At 39.8% G+C, this 18,706-nt stretch overlaps 1 protein-coding gene across 1 annotated transcript in view; it reads right to left on the bottom strand.

The window, feature by feature from the left end:
• Positions 1–517: 517 nt before the first annotated feature.
• duox (dual oxidase) overlaps positions 518–18,706 on the bottom strand; it is a 27,775-nt gene continuing 9,586 nt past the window's right edge. Inside the window, exons 15-32 of the mRNA XM_087797175.1 lie at positions 18,055–18,162; positions 14,784–14,986; positions 12,756–12,941; positions 12,474–12,693; positions 12,323–12,416; positions 10,397–10,566; positions 10,223–10,343; positions 9,994–10,166; positions 9,711–9,941; positions 4,767–4,866; positions 3,134–3,183; positions 2,950–3,077; positions 2,738–2,891; positions 2,448–2,680; positions 2,232–2,390; positions 871–1,026; positions 691–819; positions 518–637 (exon numbers count right to left, since the gene is read on the bottom strand). Of these exons, the coding sequence (XP_087653301.1) occupies positions 518–637; positions 691–819; positions 871–1,026; positions 2,232–2,390; positions 2,448–2,680; positions 2,738–2,891; positions 2,950–3,077; positions 3,134–3,183; positions 4,767–4,866; positions 9,711–9,941; positions 9,994–10,166; positions 10,223–10,343; positions 10,397–10,566; positions 12,323–12,416; positions 12,474–12,693; positions 12,756–12,941; positions 14,784–14,986; positions 18,055–18,162 (2,735 nt within the window). The remainder of the gene's footprint in view (positions 638–690; positions 820–870; positions 1,027–2,231; positions 2,391–2,447; positions 2,681–2,737; positions 2,892–2,949; positions 3,078–3,133; positions 3,184–4,766; positions 4,867–9,710; positions 9,942–9,993; positions 10,167–10,222; positions 10,344–10,396; positions 10,567–12,322; positions 12,417–12,473; positions 12,694–12,755; positions 12,942–14,783; positions 14,987–18,054; positions 18,163–18,706) is intronic.

Genomic DNA, 18,706 nt, shown 5'->3' with positions numbered 1-18,706 from the left:
AGATGTTAGTGTGTGTGTGTGTGTGAGAGATGTTAGTGTGTGTGTGTGAGATGTTAGTGTGTGTGTGTGTTAGTGTGTGTGTGTGCATGTGTGTGTGAGATGTTAGTGTGTGTGTGTGTGTGTTAGTGTGTGTGTGTGTGTGTTAGTGTGTGTGTGTGCATGTGTGTGTGAGATGTTAGTGTGTGTGTGTGCATGTGTGTGTGAGATGTTAGTGTGTGTGTGTGTGTGTGTGTGTGTGTGTGTGTGTGTGTGTGTGAGAGATGTTAGTGTGTGTGTGAGCAGATAAAACAGATCAAAAGTGAGTCATCACTCGATGAACCTAGAGATGAAGATACTCTGGCTGAGGAACCTCCAGGACGTTCGAACATTTGTGTTTACAAATGAAAAGATGAAATAAAACCTTGAGTCCAAATCTTTATGAAATAAATGTTTTCTTTTTCACAAATACATTTATTTTGGTTGAAATCTGTATTTATTTAACTTCAGAACAAGGTTAGTTTTGAAGGACGTTTGAAGCTCAGAAGTTCTGGAAGTGATGGATGAAGTTCTGGTCTCTCCTGTTCATCTGTCCACAGGCTTCCTCCACGTTCTTGCTGAGTCCTGGAGGTCCACAGCTGAAGACGCCGATCCTCCTCACCTGCAGGGACCAGACAGGTTGAACCAGGCCAGAGACCCGGAGACTTGACTGACCTCGGGGTGGACCTCCTGCAGGGACCGGAAGAAGGCGGCGAAGGGCGGGCGACCGAAGTGCGTGACGGAGCGCAGGCCGGTGAAGAGGCTGCGCTTCCACAGCTTCTGGAAGTGCCGCTCGCACACGTACTGCACACACCAGCGTCATGTGACTGGATTCACATCGACCTCTGAACTCACCAGCATCGTGGTCCTCAGGTCGAACTTCTGCGCCACCTGCGTGATGTAGGTGTGAACGGACACCAGCGCCAGAGCGTCCGTCGCCTCCACCTCCCTGATGATGTCCGACACCCACTCGAACTGACGCTGCGTCCTCGTCACCCACAGGAAGTAGACCTGAGAGCACCTTGTTATTGATTATTACGTGAAGGTCATGATCAAGACCCTCGTGTTGAAGTTATTGATCATTGTTGGTGTGAAACCCACATGAGGACTTTGATCTGAATCATATGAGTCTTGTTTGTTGAAGTGTTCACTGCAGATCTTTAATAGAACTTTTGTGTTTGTTACGATAAACACTAATAAATAATAAATCATCAATAATAATGAATCAATAATAAATCATCAATAATAAATCATCAATAATACATAATTAATAATCAATAATAAATCATCAATATTAAATCATCGATAATCAATAATAAATCAGCAATAATAAATAATCAATAATAATTAATCCATAATAAATCAATCATCAATAATACAGAATTAATAATCAATAATAATTCATCAATGATAATTCATCAATAATCAATAATAAATCAGCAATAATCCATAATAAATCAGAAATAATAAATCAGCAATAATAAATAATAAATCATCAATAATCAATAATAATTAATCCATAATAAATCATCAATAATCAATAATACATCATTAATCATCAATAATAATTCAGCAATATGAAATAATCAATAATAAATCATCCATAATAATTAATCAATAATAAATCATCAATAATCAATAATACATCATTAATAATCAATAATAATTCAGCAATATGAAATAATCAATAATAAATCATCCATAATAATTAATCAATAATAAATCATCAATAATAAATCATCAATAATGAATCATCAATAATAATTAATCAATAATAAATCATCAATAATCAATAAAAAATCATCAATAATAGAATCATCAATAATAAATCATCAATAATGAATCATCAATAATAATTCATCAATAATAAATCATCAATAATCAATAAAAAATCATCAATAATAAATCATCAATAATAAATCATCAATAATGAATCATCAATAATGAATCATCAATAATAATTCATCAATAATAAATCATCAATAATCAATAATAAATCATCAATAATTAATCATCAATAATAAATCATCAATAATAAATCATCAATAATGAATCATCAATAATAATTCATCAATAATAAATCATCAATAATCAATAATAAATCATCAATAATTAATCATCAATAATAATTTATCAATAATAAATCATCAATAATAACGTTGTAGCGTTGTATAAATTGAAATCAATAAAAGAGGATGAAGATCTGATCTCATCACCTTCTTGCACTGGATCTTGGACCTGATGGAAGACTTGAAGACCAGGTCCTTCAGGATGGAGGCGAAGGGAGTCACACCGATGCCTGCTCCCACCAGCACACACACCTCGTAGTCGCTCCACTCCTGGTGGCCGTCGCCGAACGGCCCGTCCAGGTGGATCTGGAGGAGGAACCAGAAGATGAGTGAAGAGCAGAAGAAGGAAGTCACGTCTCCTGCCTTGGGATAGTCCTGCAGCTCCAGCAGACGCTCCTCCGTGAACAGCTCTCGCAGGCGACTGGTCCAGGGACCCACGGCCCGGATGTGGAGGCTCAGGGTCTCCTCGTGAGGAGCAGACGTGAGCGTGAAGGGATGGAACTCGTCTGCGCCCAACATCTCGCAGGCCACGCGGACCCACTGACCAGAACGATACACGAAGCCTCGCGGACGCTGCAGCTCCAGGTGAGTCACACCTGCAGGACGAGCACATGTGACACCTGCACACGCGTGACCGGCATCACTCGAGGAACCTGACGGCAGCAGCTCGGCTCGGACCACAGGGATCTCCAGCTTGGTCCTGCTCAGACTGATGAGCTTGTCCAGCAGGAAGAGCAGCGCCGGAGGAACCAGGAAGATGTAGAACGTGGGTTCTTGAAGGAGAGCGAAGCTTCCGTGAAGAACCGTCTGTCGAAACAATCCACGGCTGGTGAGTCCTGAAGGTCACGCCGGCAGGAACACTGACCAGAACGTAGAGGGCGCCGTAGAGCTGGTGTGAGATCCAGAAGGCGCGGAAGCTGATGCGGCGGAAATAGTGCGAAGCGAAGACGTAGATGAAGGCGAGAGTGAGAAGCAGAAGAACTCCAGTCACTCCTGGAAGAACAAACATCTCAGAGACCAGAGCAGACACAAGAACACTCGCTCAGTACCTGGAACCGTTTGAAAGAACCACCAGGTCCAGGTCTGAGGCAGCTCCGACCTACGAGCACGTCAACAACAACAATAATATCAAAAACAAAAAACATCAACAACAACATCAACATCAACATCAACATCAACATCAAAAACAACATCAACATCAACATCAACATCAACATCAACAACAACATCAACATCAACAACAACATCAACATCAACATCAACAACAACATCAACATCAACATCAACAACAACATCAACAAAAACAACATCAACAACAACAACAATAATATCAACAACAACAACACCAATAACAATAATATCAACAACAACATCAACAACAATAACAACATCAACAACAACAACACCAATAACAATAATATCAACAACAATAACAACATCAACAACAATAACAACATCAACAACAACAAAAACAACATCAACAACAACATCAACAATAATAACAATAACAACATCAACAACAATAACAACATCAACAACAACAACATCAACAACAACAACACCAATAACAATAATATCAACAACAACAATAACAACAACAATAACAATAACAACATCAACAACAATAACAACATCAACAACAACAACATCAACAACAATAACAACATCAACAACAATAACAACATCAACATCAACAACATCAACAACAATAACAACATCAACAACAACAACATCAACAACAATAACAACATCAACAACAATAACAACATCAACATCAACAACATCAACAACAATAACAACATCAACAACAAAAACATCAACAACAATAACAACAACATCAACAAAAACAACATCAACAACAATAACAATAACAACATCAACAACAACATCAACAACAATAACAACAACATCAACAACAACAATAACAACATCAACAACAATAACAACATCAACAACAATAACAACATCAATAACAATAACAACATCAACAACAATAACAAAATCAATAACAATAACAACATCAACAACAACATCAACAACAATAACAATAACAACATCAACAACAATAACAACATCAACAACAACAATAACAACATCAACAACATCAACAACAATAACAACATCAACAACAATAACAACATCAACATCAACAACATCAACAACAATAACAACATCAACAACAACAACATCAACAACAATAACAACAACATCAACAAAAACAACATCAACAACAACATCAACAACAATAACAATAACAACATCAACAACAACATCAACAACAATAACAACAACATCAACAACAACAATAACAACATCAACAACAATAACAACATCAACAACAATAACAACATCAACAACAACATCAACAACAATAACAATAACAACATCAACAACAATAACAACATCAACAACAACAACAACAATAACAACATCAACAACAACATCAACAACAACATCAACAACAATAACAACATCAACAACAATAACAACATCAACAACATCAACAACAACAATAACAATAACAACATCAACAACAATAACAACATCAACATCAATAACATCAACAACAATAACAACATCAACAACAACAAAAACAACATCAACAACAATAACAATAAAAATAACAACAACATCAACGACAACATCAACGACAATAATATCAACAACAACAACAGCCTCTACCCGTTGTTGAAGAACACGTGAGGGAACAGACAGGACAGGATGCTGAGGTCACTGACGGAGAAGATGTAGATGTTGACCACGTGACCCAAACTGTGAAGAACTGAAGGTCAAACAAACGAGGTCAGAGTGACATCATCAGCAACAACACAAATACAAACATGTGTATTTGAATAACAACAAAGTGTTGATAATAAACATATCATTATTGATCTTTGAACCTCATTATTGATCTTTGAACCTCATTATTGATCTTTGAACCTCATTATTGATCTTTGAACCTCATTATTGATCTTTGAAACTCATTATTGATCTTTGAACCTCATTATTGATCTTTGAAACTCATTATTGATCTTTGAAACTCATTATTGATCTTTGAACCTCATTATTGATCTTTGAACCTCATTATTGATCTTTGAACCTCATTATTGATCTTTGAAACTCATTATTGATCTTTGAACCTCATTATTGATCTTTGAACCTCATTATTGATCTTTGAAACTCATTATTGATCTCTGAACCTCATTATTGATCTCTGAAACTCATTATTGATCTTTGAAACTCATTATTGATCTTTGAAACTCATTATTGATCTCTGAACCTCATTATTGATCTTTGAACCTCATTATTGATCTCTGAACCTCATTATTGATCTCTGAACCTCATTATTGATCTTTGAACCTCATTATTGATCTTTGAAACTCATTATTGATCTCTGAACCTCATTATTGATCTCTGAACCTCATTATTGATCTTTGAAACTCATTATTGATCTCTGAACCTCATTATTGATCTCTGAACCTCATTATTGATCTTTGAACCTCATTATTGATCTTTGAAACTCATTATTGATCTTTGAACCTCATTATTGATCTTTGAACCTCATTATTGATCTTTGAAACTCATTATTGATCTTTGAACCTCATTATTGATCTTTGAACCTCATTATTGATCTTTGAAACTCATTATTGATCTTTGAACCTCATTATTGATCTTTGAAACTCATTATTGATCTCTGAACCTCATTATTGATCTTTGAACCTCATTATTGATCTCTGAACCTCATTATTGATCTCTGAACCTCATTATTGATCTTTGAACCTCATTATTGATCTTTGAAACTCATTATTGATCTCTGAACCTCATTATTGATCTCTGAACCTCATTATTGATCTTTGAAACTCATTATTGATCTCTGAACCTCATTATTGATCTTTGAACCTCATTATTGATCTTTGAAACTCATTATTGATCTCTGAACCTCATTATTGATCTCTGAACCTCATTATTGATCTTTGAACCTCATTATTGATCTCTGAACCTCATTATTGATCTCTGAACCTCATTATTGATCTCTGAACCTCATTATTGATCTTTGAAACTCATTATTGATCTCTGAACCTCATTATTGATCTCTGAACCTCATTATTGATCTTTGAAACTCATTATTGATCTCTGAACCTCATTATTGATCTTTGAACCTCATTATTGATCTCTGAACCTCATTATTGATCTCTGAACCTCATTATTGATCTTTGAACCTCATTATTGATCTTTGAAACTCATTATTGATCTCTGAACCTCATTATTGATCTTTGAACCTCATTATTGATCTTTGAAACTCATTATTGATCTCTGAACCTCATTATTGATCTCTGAACCTCATTATTGATCTTTGAAACTCATTATTGATCTTTGAACCTCATTATTGATCTTTGAACCTCATTATTGATCTTTGAAACTCATTATTGATCTCTGAACCTCATTATTGATCTTTGAACCTCATTATTGATCTTTGAAACTCATTATTGATCTTTGAACCTCATTATTGATCTTTGAAACTCATTATTGATCTCTGAACCTCATTATTGATCTTTGAACCTCATTATTGATCTCTGAACCTCATTATTGATCTCTGAACCTCATTATTGATCTTTGAACCTCATTATTGATCTTTGAAACTCATTATTGATCTCTGAACCTCATTATTGATCTCTGAACCTCATTATTGATCTTTGAAACTCATTATTGATCTCTGAACCTCATTATTGATCTTTGAACCTCATTATTGATCTTTGAAACTCATTATTGATCTCTGAACCTCATTATTGATCTCTGAACCTCATTATTGATCTTTGAACCTCATTATTGATCTCTGAACCTCATTATTGATCTTTGAACCTCATTATTGATCTCTGAACCTCATTGTTGATCTTTGAACCTCATTATTGATCTCTGAACCTCATTATTGATCTTTGAAACTCATTATTGATCTTTGAACCTCATTATTGATCTTTGAACCTCATTATTGATCTTTGAACCTCATTATTGATCTTTGAACCTCATTATTGATCTTTGAAACTCATTATTGATCTTTGAACCTCATTATTGATCTTTGAAACTCATTATTGATCTTTGAAACTCATTATTGATCTTTGAACCTCATTATTGATCTTTGAACCTCATTATTGATCTTTGAACCTCATTATTGATCTTTGAAACTCATTATTGATCTTTGAACCTCATTATTGATCTTTGAACCTCATTATTGATCTTTGAAACTCATTATTGATCTCTGAACCTCATTATTGATCTCTGAAACTCATTATTGATCTTTGAAACTCATTATTGATCTTTGAAACTCATTATTGATCTCTGAACCTCATTATTGATCTTTGAACCTCATTATTGATCTCTGAACCTCATTATTGATCTCTGAACCTCATTATTGATCTTTGAACCTCATTATTGATCTTTGAAACTCATTATTGATCTCTGAACCTCATTATTGATCTCTGAACCTCATTATTGATCTTTGAAACTCATTATTGATCTCTGAACCTCATTATTGATCTCTGAACCTCATTATTGATCTTTGAACCTCATTATTGATCTTTGAAACTCATTATTGATCTTTGAACCTCATTATTGATCTTTGAAACTCATTATTGATCTTTGAACCTCATTATTGATCTTTGAACCTCATTATTGATCTTTGAAACTCATTATTGATCTTTGAACCTCATTATTGATCTTTGAAACTCATTATTGATCTCTGAACCTCATTATTGATCTTTGAACCTCATTATTGATCTCTGAACCTCATTATTGATCTCTGAACCTCATTATTGATCTTTGAACCTCATTATTGATCTTTGAAACTCATTATTGATCTCTGAACCTCATTATTGATCTCTGAACCTCATTATTGATCTTTGAAACTCATTATTGATCTCTGAACCTCATTATTGATCTTTGAACCTCATTATTGATCTTTGAAACTCATTATTGATCTCTGAACCTCATTATTGATCTCTGAACCTCATTATTGATCTTTGAACCTCATTATTGATCTCTGAACCTCATTATTGATCTCTGAACCTCATTATTGATCTCTGAACCTCATTATTGATCTTTGAAACTCATTATTGATCTCTGAACCTCATTATTGATCTCTGAACCTCATTATTGATCTTTGAAACTCATTATTGATCTCTGAACCTCATTATTGATCTTTGAACCTCATTATTGATCTCTGAACCTCATTATTGATCTCTGAACCTCATTATTGATCTTTGAACCTCATTATTGATCTTTGAAACTCATTATTGATCTCTGAACCTCATTATTGATCTTTGAACCTCATTATTGATCTTTGAAACTCATTATTGATCTCTGAACCTCATTATTGATCTCTGAACCTCATTATTGATCTTTGAAACTCATTATTGATCTTTGAACCTCATTATTGATCTTTGAACCTCATTATTGATCTTTGAAACTCATTATTGATCTCTGAACCTCATTATTGATCTTTGAACCTCATTATTGATCTTTGAAACTCATTATTGATCTTTGAACCTCATTATTGATCTTTGAAACTCATTATTGATCTCTGAACCTCATTATTGATCTTTGAACCTCATTATTGATCTCTGAACCTCATTATTGATCTCTGAACCTCATTATTGATCTTTGAACCTCATTATTGATCTTTGAAACTCATTATTGATCTCTGAACCTCATTATTGATCTCTGAACCTCATTATTGATCTTTGAAACTCATTATTGATCTCTGAACCTCATTATTGATCTTTGAACCTCATTATTGATCTTTGAAACTCATTATTGATCTCTGAACCTCATTATTGATCTCTGAACCTCATTATTGATCTTTGAACCTCATTATTGATCTCTGAACCTCATTATTGATCTTTGAACCTCATTATTGATCTCTGAACCTCATTGTTGATCTTTGAACCTCATTATTGATCTCTGAACCTCATTATTGATCTTTGAAACTCATTATTGATCTTTGAACCTCATTATTGATCTTTGAACCTCATTATTGATCTCTGAACCTCATTATTGATCTTTGAACCTCATTATTGATCTTTGAAACTCATTATTGATCTCTGAACCTCATTATTGATCTCTGAACCTCATTATTGATCTCTGAACCTCATTATTGATCTCTGAACCTCATTATTGATCTTTGAAACTCATTATTGATCTTTGAACCTCATTATTGATCTCTGAACCTCATTATTGATCTTTGAAACTCATTATTGATCTCTGAACCTCATTATTGATCTCTGAACCTCATTATTGATCTTTGAAACTCATTATTGATCTCTGAACCTCATTATTGATCTCTGAACCTCATTATTGATCTTTGAAACTCATTATTGATCTCTGAACCTCATTATTGATCTCTGAACCTCATTATTGATCTCTGAACCTCATTATTGATCTTTGAAACTCATTATTGATCTCTGAACCTCATTATTGATCTCTGAACCTCATTATTGATCTCTGAACCTCATTATTGATCTTTGAAACTCATTATTGATCTCTGAACCTCATTATTGATCTCTGAACCTCATTATTGATCTCTGAACCTCACAACACACAACAACAACACACGCGTGTCACGCGCACACCCACCAGAGAACACGCCGGCGCTCATGGCCATGAGGCGGTGCAGGTCGAGCGCGGCGTCAAACGGGATGAACTTGTTGAGGAAGGTCTGCCGGCACAGAGTGATGAGGTTGCGACACACGGTCAGCAGCAGGAAGGGGAACAGGAAGGACGCGGCGGCGGCCGAGCTGCGCGACACCACGATGCCCACGGCCGTCGTGCCTGGAAGTCCTGAGGCGCCGGCCTGGACGCCGTAGTCTGCAGCAGACGAGGTTGAGGCGGAGTCGGGAGCGAACACGGCTGGACTCACAGTAACATCGCTCCAGGGCCACGCCGGCTGTGACGCCGTAGACCAGCACCAGGCACAGGATGTGACGACGATAGTTCTCCAGCAGACGCTGGAGCTGCTGGACCTTCTGCTGCAGCGGGTGTCGGACCAGCGGCTGACGCTCGGGCTTCACGTAAACATCTGGAGAAGTTCCTCTGAACACACGGACGTCAGGAAGACTTGAAGCAGCGAACACAACATGAAGACTCACTTTCTGCGTCTTCGAAGGTCTCGTCTGGAGCGACTGTCAATCATGTCGGACCCATTTGATGGACAGATGAAGGAAACTCTTTGATCGCGACTGAACCGTTTCCCTCCATGTTTCTCCATCCCTGAGGTCAGAGCGAGGTCAACCACGGCTCAGAGAAGCCAAACAACATCCAACCTTTGACGTTGAGTTGCAGGAACTGAAGCTCCTGCTCGTGGTCGCGCAGCAGGAAGTGAAAATCCTGCCACGAAATCTTCTCGTTGAAGTCCAGCGCCTGCATCATGGCTGCGATGGCGTCGTCAGCCTGTCGCGCTGAAAGAGCTCCGTTGGAGATTTCCATGAAAGACCTGAACATACAAAGTAGTGTCACAACTCAACGACCTTGTATGACCATCAAAGGGCTTCAGAAACTTCAAGAACATTCATCTCAAACGTCTCTTGTCGCCAACATGCTGTGTTTGGCAATAACACAACAGAGATGTATTGGTTACACTTTTCTGACAAATGTGGAGAATGTTCAGAGAAGTTAGTCAAGAGCCGAACAAATGTGTGTCTTACCTTCATCCTGACACTCATCCTGATCTTCATCCTGACCTTCATCCTGACCTTCATCCTGACACTCATCCTGATCTTTATCCTGATCTTTATCCTGATCTTCATCCTGATCTTTATCCTGATCTTCATCCTGACCTTCATCCTGACCTTCATCCTGACCTTCATCCTGACCTTTATCCTGATCTTTATACTGATCTTCATCCTGATCTTCATCCTGACCTTCATCCTGGTCTTCATCCTGACCTTCATCCTGACCTTTATCCTGATCTTTATCCTGATCTTCATCCTGATCTTCATCCTGATCTTCATCCTGATCTTCATCCTGACCTTCATCCTGACCTTCATCCTGACCTTCATCCTGACCTTCATCCTGACACTCATCCTGATCTTAATCCTGATCTTTATCCTGATCTTTATCCTGATCTTCATCCTGACCTTCATCCTGATCTTCATCCTGACCTTCATCCTGACCTTCATCCTGACCTTCATCCTGACACTCATCCTGATCTTTATCCTGATCTTCATCCTGATCTTCATCCTGACCTTCATCCTGACACTCATCCTGATCTTTATCCTGATCTTCATCCTGACCTTCATCCTGATCTTTATCCTGACCTTCATCCTGACCTTCATCCTGACACTCATCCTGATCTTCATCCTGATCTTCATCCTGACCTTCATCCTGACCTTCATCCTGACACTCATCCTGATCTTTATCCTGACCTTCATCCTGACACTCATCCTGATCTTTATCCTGATCTTCATCCTGACCTTCATCCTGACCTTCATCCTGACCTTCATCCTGACACTCATCCTGATCTTTATCCTGATCTTCATCCTGACCTTCATCCTGACACTCATCCTGACCTTCATCCTGACCTTCATCCTGATCTTCATCCTGACCTTCATCCTGACCTTCATCCTGACCTTCATCCTGACACTCATCCTGACACTCATCCTGACCTTCATCCTGACCTTCATCCTGACCTTCATCCTGACCTTCATCCTGACACTCATCCTGATCTTTATCCTGATCTTTATCCTGACCTTCATCCTGACACTCATCCTGATCTTTATCCTGATCTTCATCCTGATCTTCATCCTGACCTTCATCCTGACCTTCATCCTGACCTTCATCCTGACACTCATCCTGACACTCATCCTGACCTTCATCCTGACCTTCATCCTGACCTTCATCCTGACCTTCATCCTGACACTCATCCTGATCTTTATCCTGATCTTTATCCTGACCTTCATCCTGACACTCATCCTGATCTTTATCCTGATCTTCATCCTGACCTTCATCCTGACCTTCATCCTGATCTTCATCCTTATCTTCATCATGATCTTCTTCATGACCTTCATCCTGACCCATGAAACACTGACAACTTCCACTTCACCACATCAACATTGACCACAGCTTGATTCAAGACAAAATCAAGAGTTCAATATATATATATATCTATAAATATAAATGTATACATTATCATATAATTATTATCATATAATGAGTATCATATAATGAGTTCATGTTTAGTTTGATGGAACCTGAGCATTCTGGCGAATTCCTCCTTTGACAAGAAACCAGTTCCATCGATGTCGTTCATGGAGAACATGAGCTGAGACTTTTCCTCAGGAGAACCTGAGGAGGAAGAACACGGTCGCATCGGGATGAAGAAGATTTTTGAAGGAGGTCAACCTTTCATGAAGATGACCATCACGTCCAGGAACTCCTGGAAGGAGAGGTAGCCGTTGCCGTCTTTGTCAGCGAGCGCGAACATGGACTCCACGAACAAGGAGTCGGACTTGAGGCCGAGGACGTCGGCGAACTCCAGAGCCGTCAGTTCACACTGCAGAACCTCTCGGGTCTTCTGGACCGAACTGGAGCCTCCGGCTTCACACCTGTCGATCTCCAGCACCTGGACCAGCAGACCAGGTGTTACCGTCACGCGTGGTCGACCCTGACGTGATGAGCCGTCACCTTGGAGAAGGCCTGTCGTGTGAAGGTCTCAACGATCTCCGCTCTCTGCTCTCTGGTCAAAGCCTCCTGCAGGAGATCCTTCTCCGTCATCTCCTTCACTCGGACCTGCTGCCTCCTGTCAATCACCTCCAGACGCAAACACTGGAGGAACAGAGCTCGCTTGTTCTCGTCGTCGAAAAACAGCACCTGTGGGCGCGAGAAGCCGATGAGAACCACGAGAACCACGAGAACCACAAGAACCACGAGACCCACGAGAACCACGAGATCCACGAGAACCACGAGAACCACGAGAACCATGAGAACCACAAGAACCACGAGATCCAAGAGAACCACGAGAACCACGAGATCCACGAGAACCACGAGAACCACGAGAACCACGAGAACCATGAGAACCATGAGAACCATGAGAACCATGAGAACCACGAGAACCACGAGAACCACGAGAACCATGAGAACCACGAGAACCATGAGAACCATGAGAACCATGAGAACCACGAGAACCACGAGAACCACGAGAACCACGAGAACCACGAGAACCACGAGAACCACGAGAACCACGAGAACCACAAGAACCATGAGAACCATGCGAACCACGAGAACCATGAGAACCATGAGAACCACGAGAACCATGAGAACCACGAGAACCATGAGAACCACGAGAACCATGAGAACAACGTGTTTTTACAGCAAGTGTTTCATGTCAGTGTTCACAGACCTTCACATGTAAAGAGTAGAAAACAATAGAATGACCTGAAAAACACACTAAGTAGACGTGTGTGTCAAGAGTTGTTGATATCATGATACAAGGTACGATATACAAGGATATATAGTGATTGTGTAGTAACAAGTATATATGTGTAGTATTGTCCAGTACTTGACTGATGTTGTGATAGTGTAGTAACAAGTATATATGTGTAGTATTGTCCAGTACTTGACTCTGGTGTTGTGATAGTGTAGTAACGAGTATATATGTGTAGTATTGTCCAGTACTTGACTCTGGTGTTGTTATAGTGTAGTAACAAGTATATATGTTTAGTATTGTCCAGTACTTGACTCTGGTGTTGTGATAGTGTAGTAACGAGTATATATGTGTAGTATTGTCCAGTACTTGACTCTGGTGTTGTGATAGTGTAGTAACAAGTATATATGTGTAGTATTGTCCAGTACTTGACTCTGGTGTTGTGATAGTGTAGTAACAAGTATATATGTGTAGTATTGTCCAGTACTTGACTCTGGTGTTGTTATAGTGTAGTAACAAGTATATATGTGTAGTATTGTCCAGTACTTGACTCTGGTGTTGTGATAGTGTAGTAACGAGTATATATGTGTAGTATTGTCCAGTACTTGACTCTGGTGTTGTGATAGTGTAGTAACGAGTATATATGTGTAGTATTGTCCAGTACTTGACTCTGGTGTTGTGATAGTGTAGTAACAAGTATATATGTGTAGTATTGTCCAGTATTTGACTCTGGTGTTGTGATAGTGTAGTAACAAGTATATATGTATAGTATTGTCCAGTACTTGACTCTGGTGTTGTGATAGTGTAGTAACAAGTATATATGTGAAGCATTAACATTGAACTACTGTGATAAACATAAAATAAATAAATAAACACTGTGTAAATAAATATATAAACAGTACGTAAAAAACAAAAGGTTTTTTTTATTAAACCCTTGTGTTGTCTCTGGGTCAAAGGTCAATACATAAATACCCTTGTGCTTCCTCAGGCCGAGTAAACTTCAGTGAAACGAACGAGTCAAGAGTCACGTGGTGACGTCACTCCTGAGGAAATGCCATCGTTTTTCAAAATAAAACACCTTTCAGGCAGTAGTACTAGAGTTGGAATGATGTGGTGATTCGTTCTCTCTGGGCTAACAAACGTGTCAAAGGTCGAGGATGAACTTCTCTCTGAAGACACGTCAAGGACTCCATCAAGGGCTGTTCCAATCACGCAGCTGTGGTTATGTTGGTGTAACCAGAGGACAAGGTCGAACATTTACCATCTGTGACGTGTTTTTATCTTCTCACCAAGTCGTACTCCTTCGGTACTTTGAGCAGGAAGACTCTCTGATGCCGGTCACTGGAGAGACGGATGTCCACGTGGTCCTGGTCTCTCAGGCTGAGACGCCGAAGACCAGGACTCGATCGGTCCCAGATCTGCAGCCGGCGTCTCTCATCGACCTCCACACTGACGGATCGCAGAGGTTGTTTATGACCCTGCCACTCCGAGGCTGAGGAGAGAGGGATGAGAAGAAGGAGAGAGGGATGAAGAAGAAGGAGAGAGGGATGAAGAAGAAGGAGAGAGGGATGAAGAAGAAGGAGAGAGGGATGAAGAAGAAGGAGAGAGGGATGAGAAGAAGGAGAGAGGGATGAGAAGAAGGAGAGAGGGATGAAGAAGAAGGAGAGAGGGATGAAGAAGAAGGGGAGAGGGATGAAGAAGAAGGAGAGAGGGATGAAGAAGAAGGAGAGAGGGATGAGAAGAAGGAGAGAGGGATGAAGAAGAAGGAGAGAGGGATGAGAAGAAGGAGAGAGGGATGAAGAAGAAGGAGAGAGGGATGAAGAAGAAGGGGAGAGGGATGAAGAAGAAGGAGAGAGGGATGAAGAAGAGCACAGAAGGAGGGGTTTAAAATCAATGCTTTTAACCACAGCTCACTCGTCCAAACACGTCTGTGAATGAATGTCACAAACGAGAATCTTTCTTCAGTGCAACTGTTTGTTTGATGAAACTTTTAATTTATGTTAATTGCAAGAGATCGGGATGAGTCCCTCGTGAGGTCAGAGGTCATGTGGAATCAAACTATTTATTCATTAATACTCTCTAAATATGACTATATTGTTTCTGTTTCAGGACTTTTGTCCTCTTTTGTAGTTTTTTTTATTTGAATATAAAAACTAGGTAAAGAAAAAAGCATCATTTTAAAGTCTCATTATATCAGAGTTTAAAAACGTTGTATAAAATGCAATAAAACAACATTTAAGTATATCTAGCTTTCTTGTTTCTTGATAGTGAGAAGAAAGTGAGACGATAGTGAGACGATAGTGAAAGGATAGTGTGACATTAGTGAGACGATAGTGAGACGATGGTGAGACGATGGTGAGACGATGGTGAGACGATAGTGAGACGATGGTGAAAGGATAGTGTGACATTAGTGAGACGTTAGTGAGACAATAGTGAAAGGATAGTGTGACATTAGTGAGACGTTAGTGAGACAATAGTGAAAGGATAGTGTGACATTAGTGAGACGATAGTGAGACGATGGTGAGACGATGGTGAGACGATGGTGAGACGATAGTGAAAGGATAGTGTGACATTAGTGAGACGTTAGTGAGACAATAGTGAAAGGATAGTGTGACATTAGTGAGACGATAGTGAGACGATGGTGAGACGATGGTGAGACGATGGTGAGACGATAGTGAGACGATGGTGAGATGATAGTGAGACGATAGTGAGACGATGGTGAGACGATAGTGAGACGATGGTGAGATGATAGTGAGACGATAGTGAGACGATGGTGAGACGATAGTGAGACGATAGTGAAAGGATAGTGTGACATTAGTAAGACGATGGTGAGACGATAGTGGGACGATAGTGAGACGATGGTGAGACGATAGTGAGACGATAGTGAGACGATAGTGAAAGGATAGTGTGACATTAGTGAGACGTTAGTGAGACGATAGTGAGACGATAGTGAAAGGATAGTGTGACATTAGTAAGACGATGGTGAGACGATAGTGGGACGATAGTGAGACGATGGTGAGACGATAGTGAGACGATGGTGAGACGATAGTGAAAGGATAGTGTGACATTAGTGAGACGTTAGTGAGACGATAGTGAGAAGATAGTGAGAAGATAGTGAGACGATGGTGAGACGATAGTGAGACGATAGTGAAAGGATAGTGTGACATTAGTGAGACGTTAGTGAGATGATAGTGAGACGATAGTGAGATGATAGTAAGACGATAGTGAGACGATAGTGAGATAATAGTAAGATGATAGTGAGACGATAGTGAGATGATAGTAAGACGATAGTAAGACGATAGTGAGACGATAGTGAGACGATAGTGAGATGATAGTGAGACGATAGTGAGACGTTAGTGAGACGTTAGTGAGACGATGGTGAGACGATAGTGAGACGATAGTGAGACGATAGTGAGACGATGGTGAGACGATAGTGAGACGATAGTGAGAAGATAGTGAGAAGATAGTGAGACGATGGTGAGACGATAGTGAAAGGATAGTGGATAGTGTGACATTAGTGAGACGTTAGTGAGACGTTAGTGAGACGTTAGTGAGACGTTAGTGAGACGTTAGTGAGACGATAGTGAGACGATAGTGAGACGATAGTGAGACGATAGTGAGACGATAGTGAGACGATGGTGAGACGATAGTGAGACGATAGTGAGATGATGGTGAGACGATAGTGAGACGATAGTGAGAAGATAGTGAGAAGATAGTGAGATGTTAGTGAGACGATAGTGAGACGATGGTGAGACGATAGTGAGACGATAGTGAGACGATAGTGAGACGATGGTGAGACGATAGTGAAAGGATAGTGGATAGTGTGACATTAGTGAGACGTTAGTGAGACGTTAGTGAGACGTTAGTGAGACGTTAGTGAGACGTTAGTGAGACGATAGTGAGACGATAGTGAGACGATAGTGAGACGATAGTGAGAAGATAGTGAGACGATGGTGAGACGATAGTGAGACGATAGTGAGATGATGGTGAGACGATAGTGAGACGATAGTGAGAAGATAGTGAGAAGATAGTGAGATGTTAGTGAGACGATAGTGAGACGATGGTGAGACGATAGTGAGACGATAGTGAGACGATGGTGAGACGATAGTGAGACGATAGTGAGACGATAGTGAAAGGATAGTGTGGTATTAGTGAGACGTTAGTGAGACGTTAGTGAGACGTTAGTGAGACGTTAGTGAGACGTTAGTGAGACGATAGTGAGACGATGGTGAGACGATAGTGAGACGATAGTGAGACGATAGTGAGAAGATAGTGAGACGATGGTGAGACGATAGTGAGACGATAGTGAAAGGATAGTGAGACTATAGTGAGACAATGGTGAGACGATAGTGAGACGATAGTGAGAAGATAGTGAGAAGATAGTGAGACGATGGTGAGACGATAGTGAGACGATAGTGAAAGGATAGTGAGACGATAGTGAGACGATGGTGAGACGATAGTGAGACGATAGTGAGACGATAGTGAGATGATAGTAAGACGATAGTGAGACGATAGTGAGACGATAGTGAGACGATAGTGAGACATTAGTGCGACGTTTACCCGTCAGTCCAGACACTGGCATCTGTGCTCTGTCATCTACTCGTCTGGTCTGGGACTCGAACCCTTGTTTGCGACGACGAGCCTCCAGACTGGCGACGATAAGACTGACTGTGAAGAGACGATGTTAGCGACGGTCAGAGCGACAGGATGTTAATACTGACCCAGAGGGAGGAGTGACAGGATGTTAATACTGACCCAGAGGGAGGAGCAACAGGATGTTAATACTGACCCAGAGGGAGGAGCAACAGGATGTTAATACTGACCCAGAGGGAGGAGCGACAGGATGTTAATACTGACCCAGAGGGAGGAGCGACAGGATGTTAATACTGACCCAGAGGGAGGAGTGACAGGATGTTAATACTGACCCAGAGGGAGGAGCGACAGGATGTTAATACTGACCCAGAGGGAGGAGCGACAGGATGTTAATACTGACCCAGAGGGAGGAGCGACAGGATGTTAATACTGACCCAGAGGGAGGAGCGACAGGATGTTAATACTGACCCAGAGGGAGGAGCGACAGGATGTTAATACTGACCCAGAGGGAGGAGCAACAGGATGTTAATACTGACCCAGAGGGAGGAGTGACAGGATGTTAATACTGACCCAGAGGGAGGAGCGACAGGATGTTAATACTGACCCAGAGGGAGGAGCA

This window comes from Callionymus lyra, chromosome 8 (assembly GCF_982586985.1).
Source record: "Callionymus lyra chromosome 8, fCalLyr1.hap1.1, whole genome shotgun sequence".
NCBI lineage: Eukaryota > Metazoa > Chordata > Actinopteri > Syngnathiformes > Callionymidae > Callionymus > Callionymus lyra.
The sequence above is the reverse complement of the archived record's forward strand: the minus strand, read 5'-3'. Positions and strand labels throughout refer to the sequence as shown.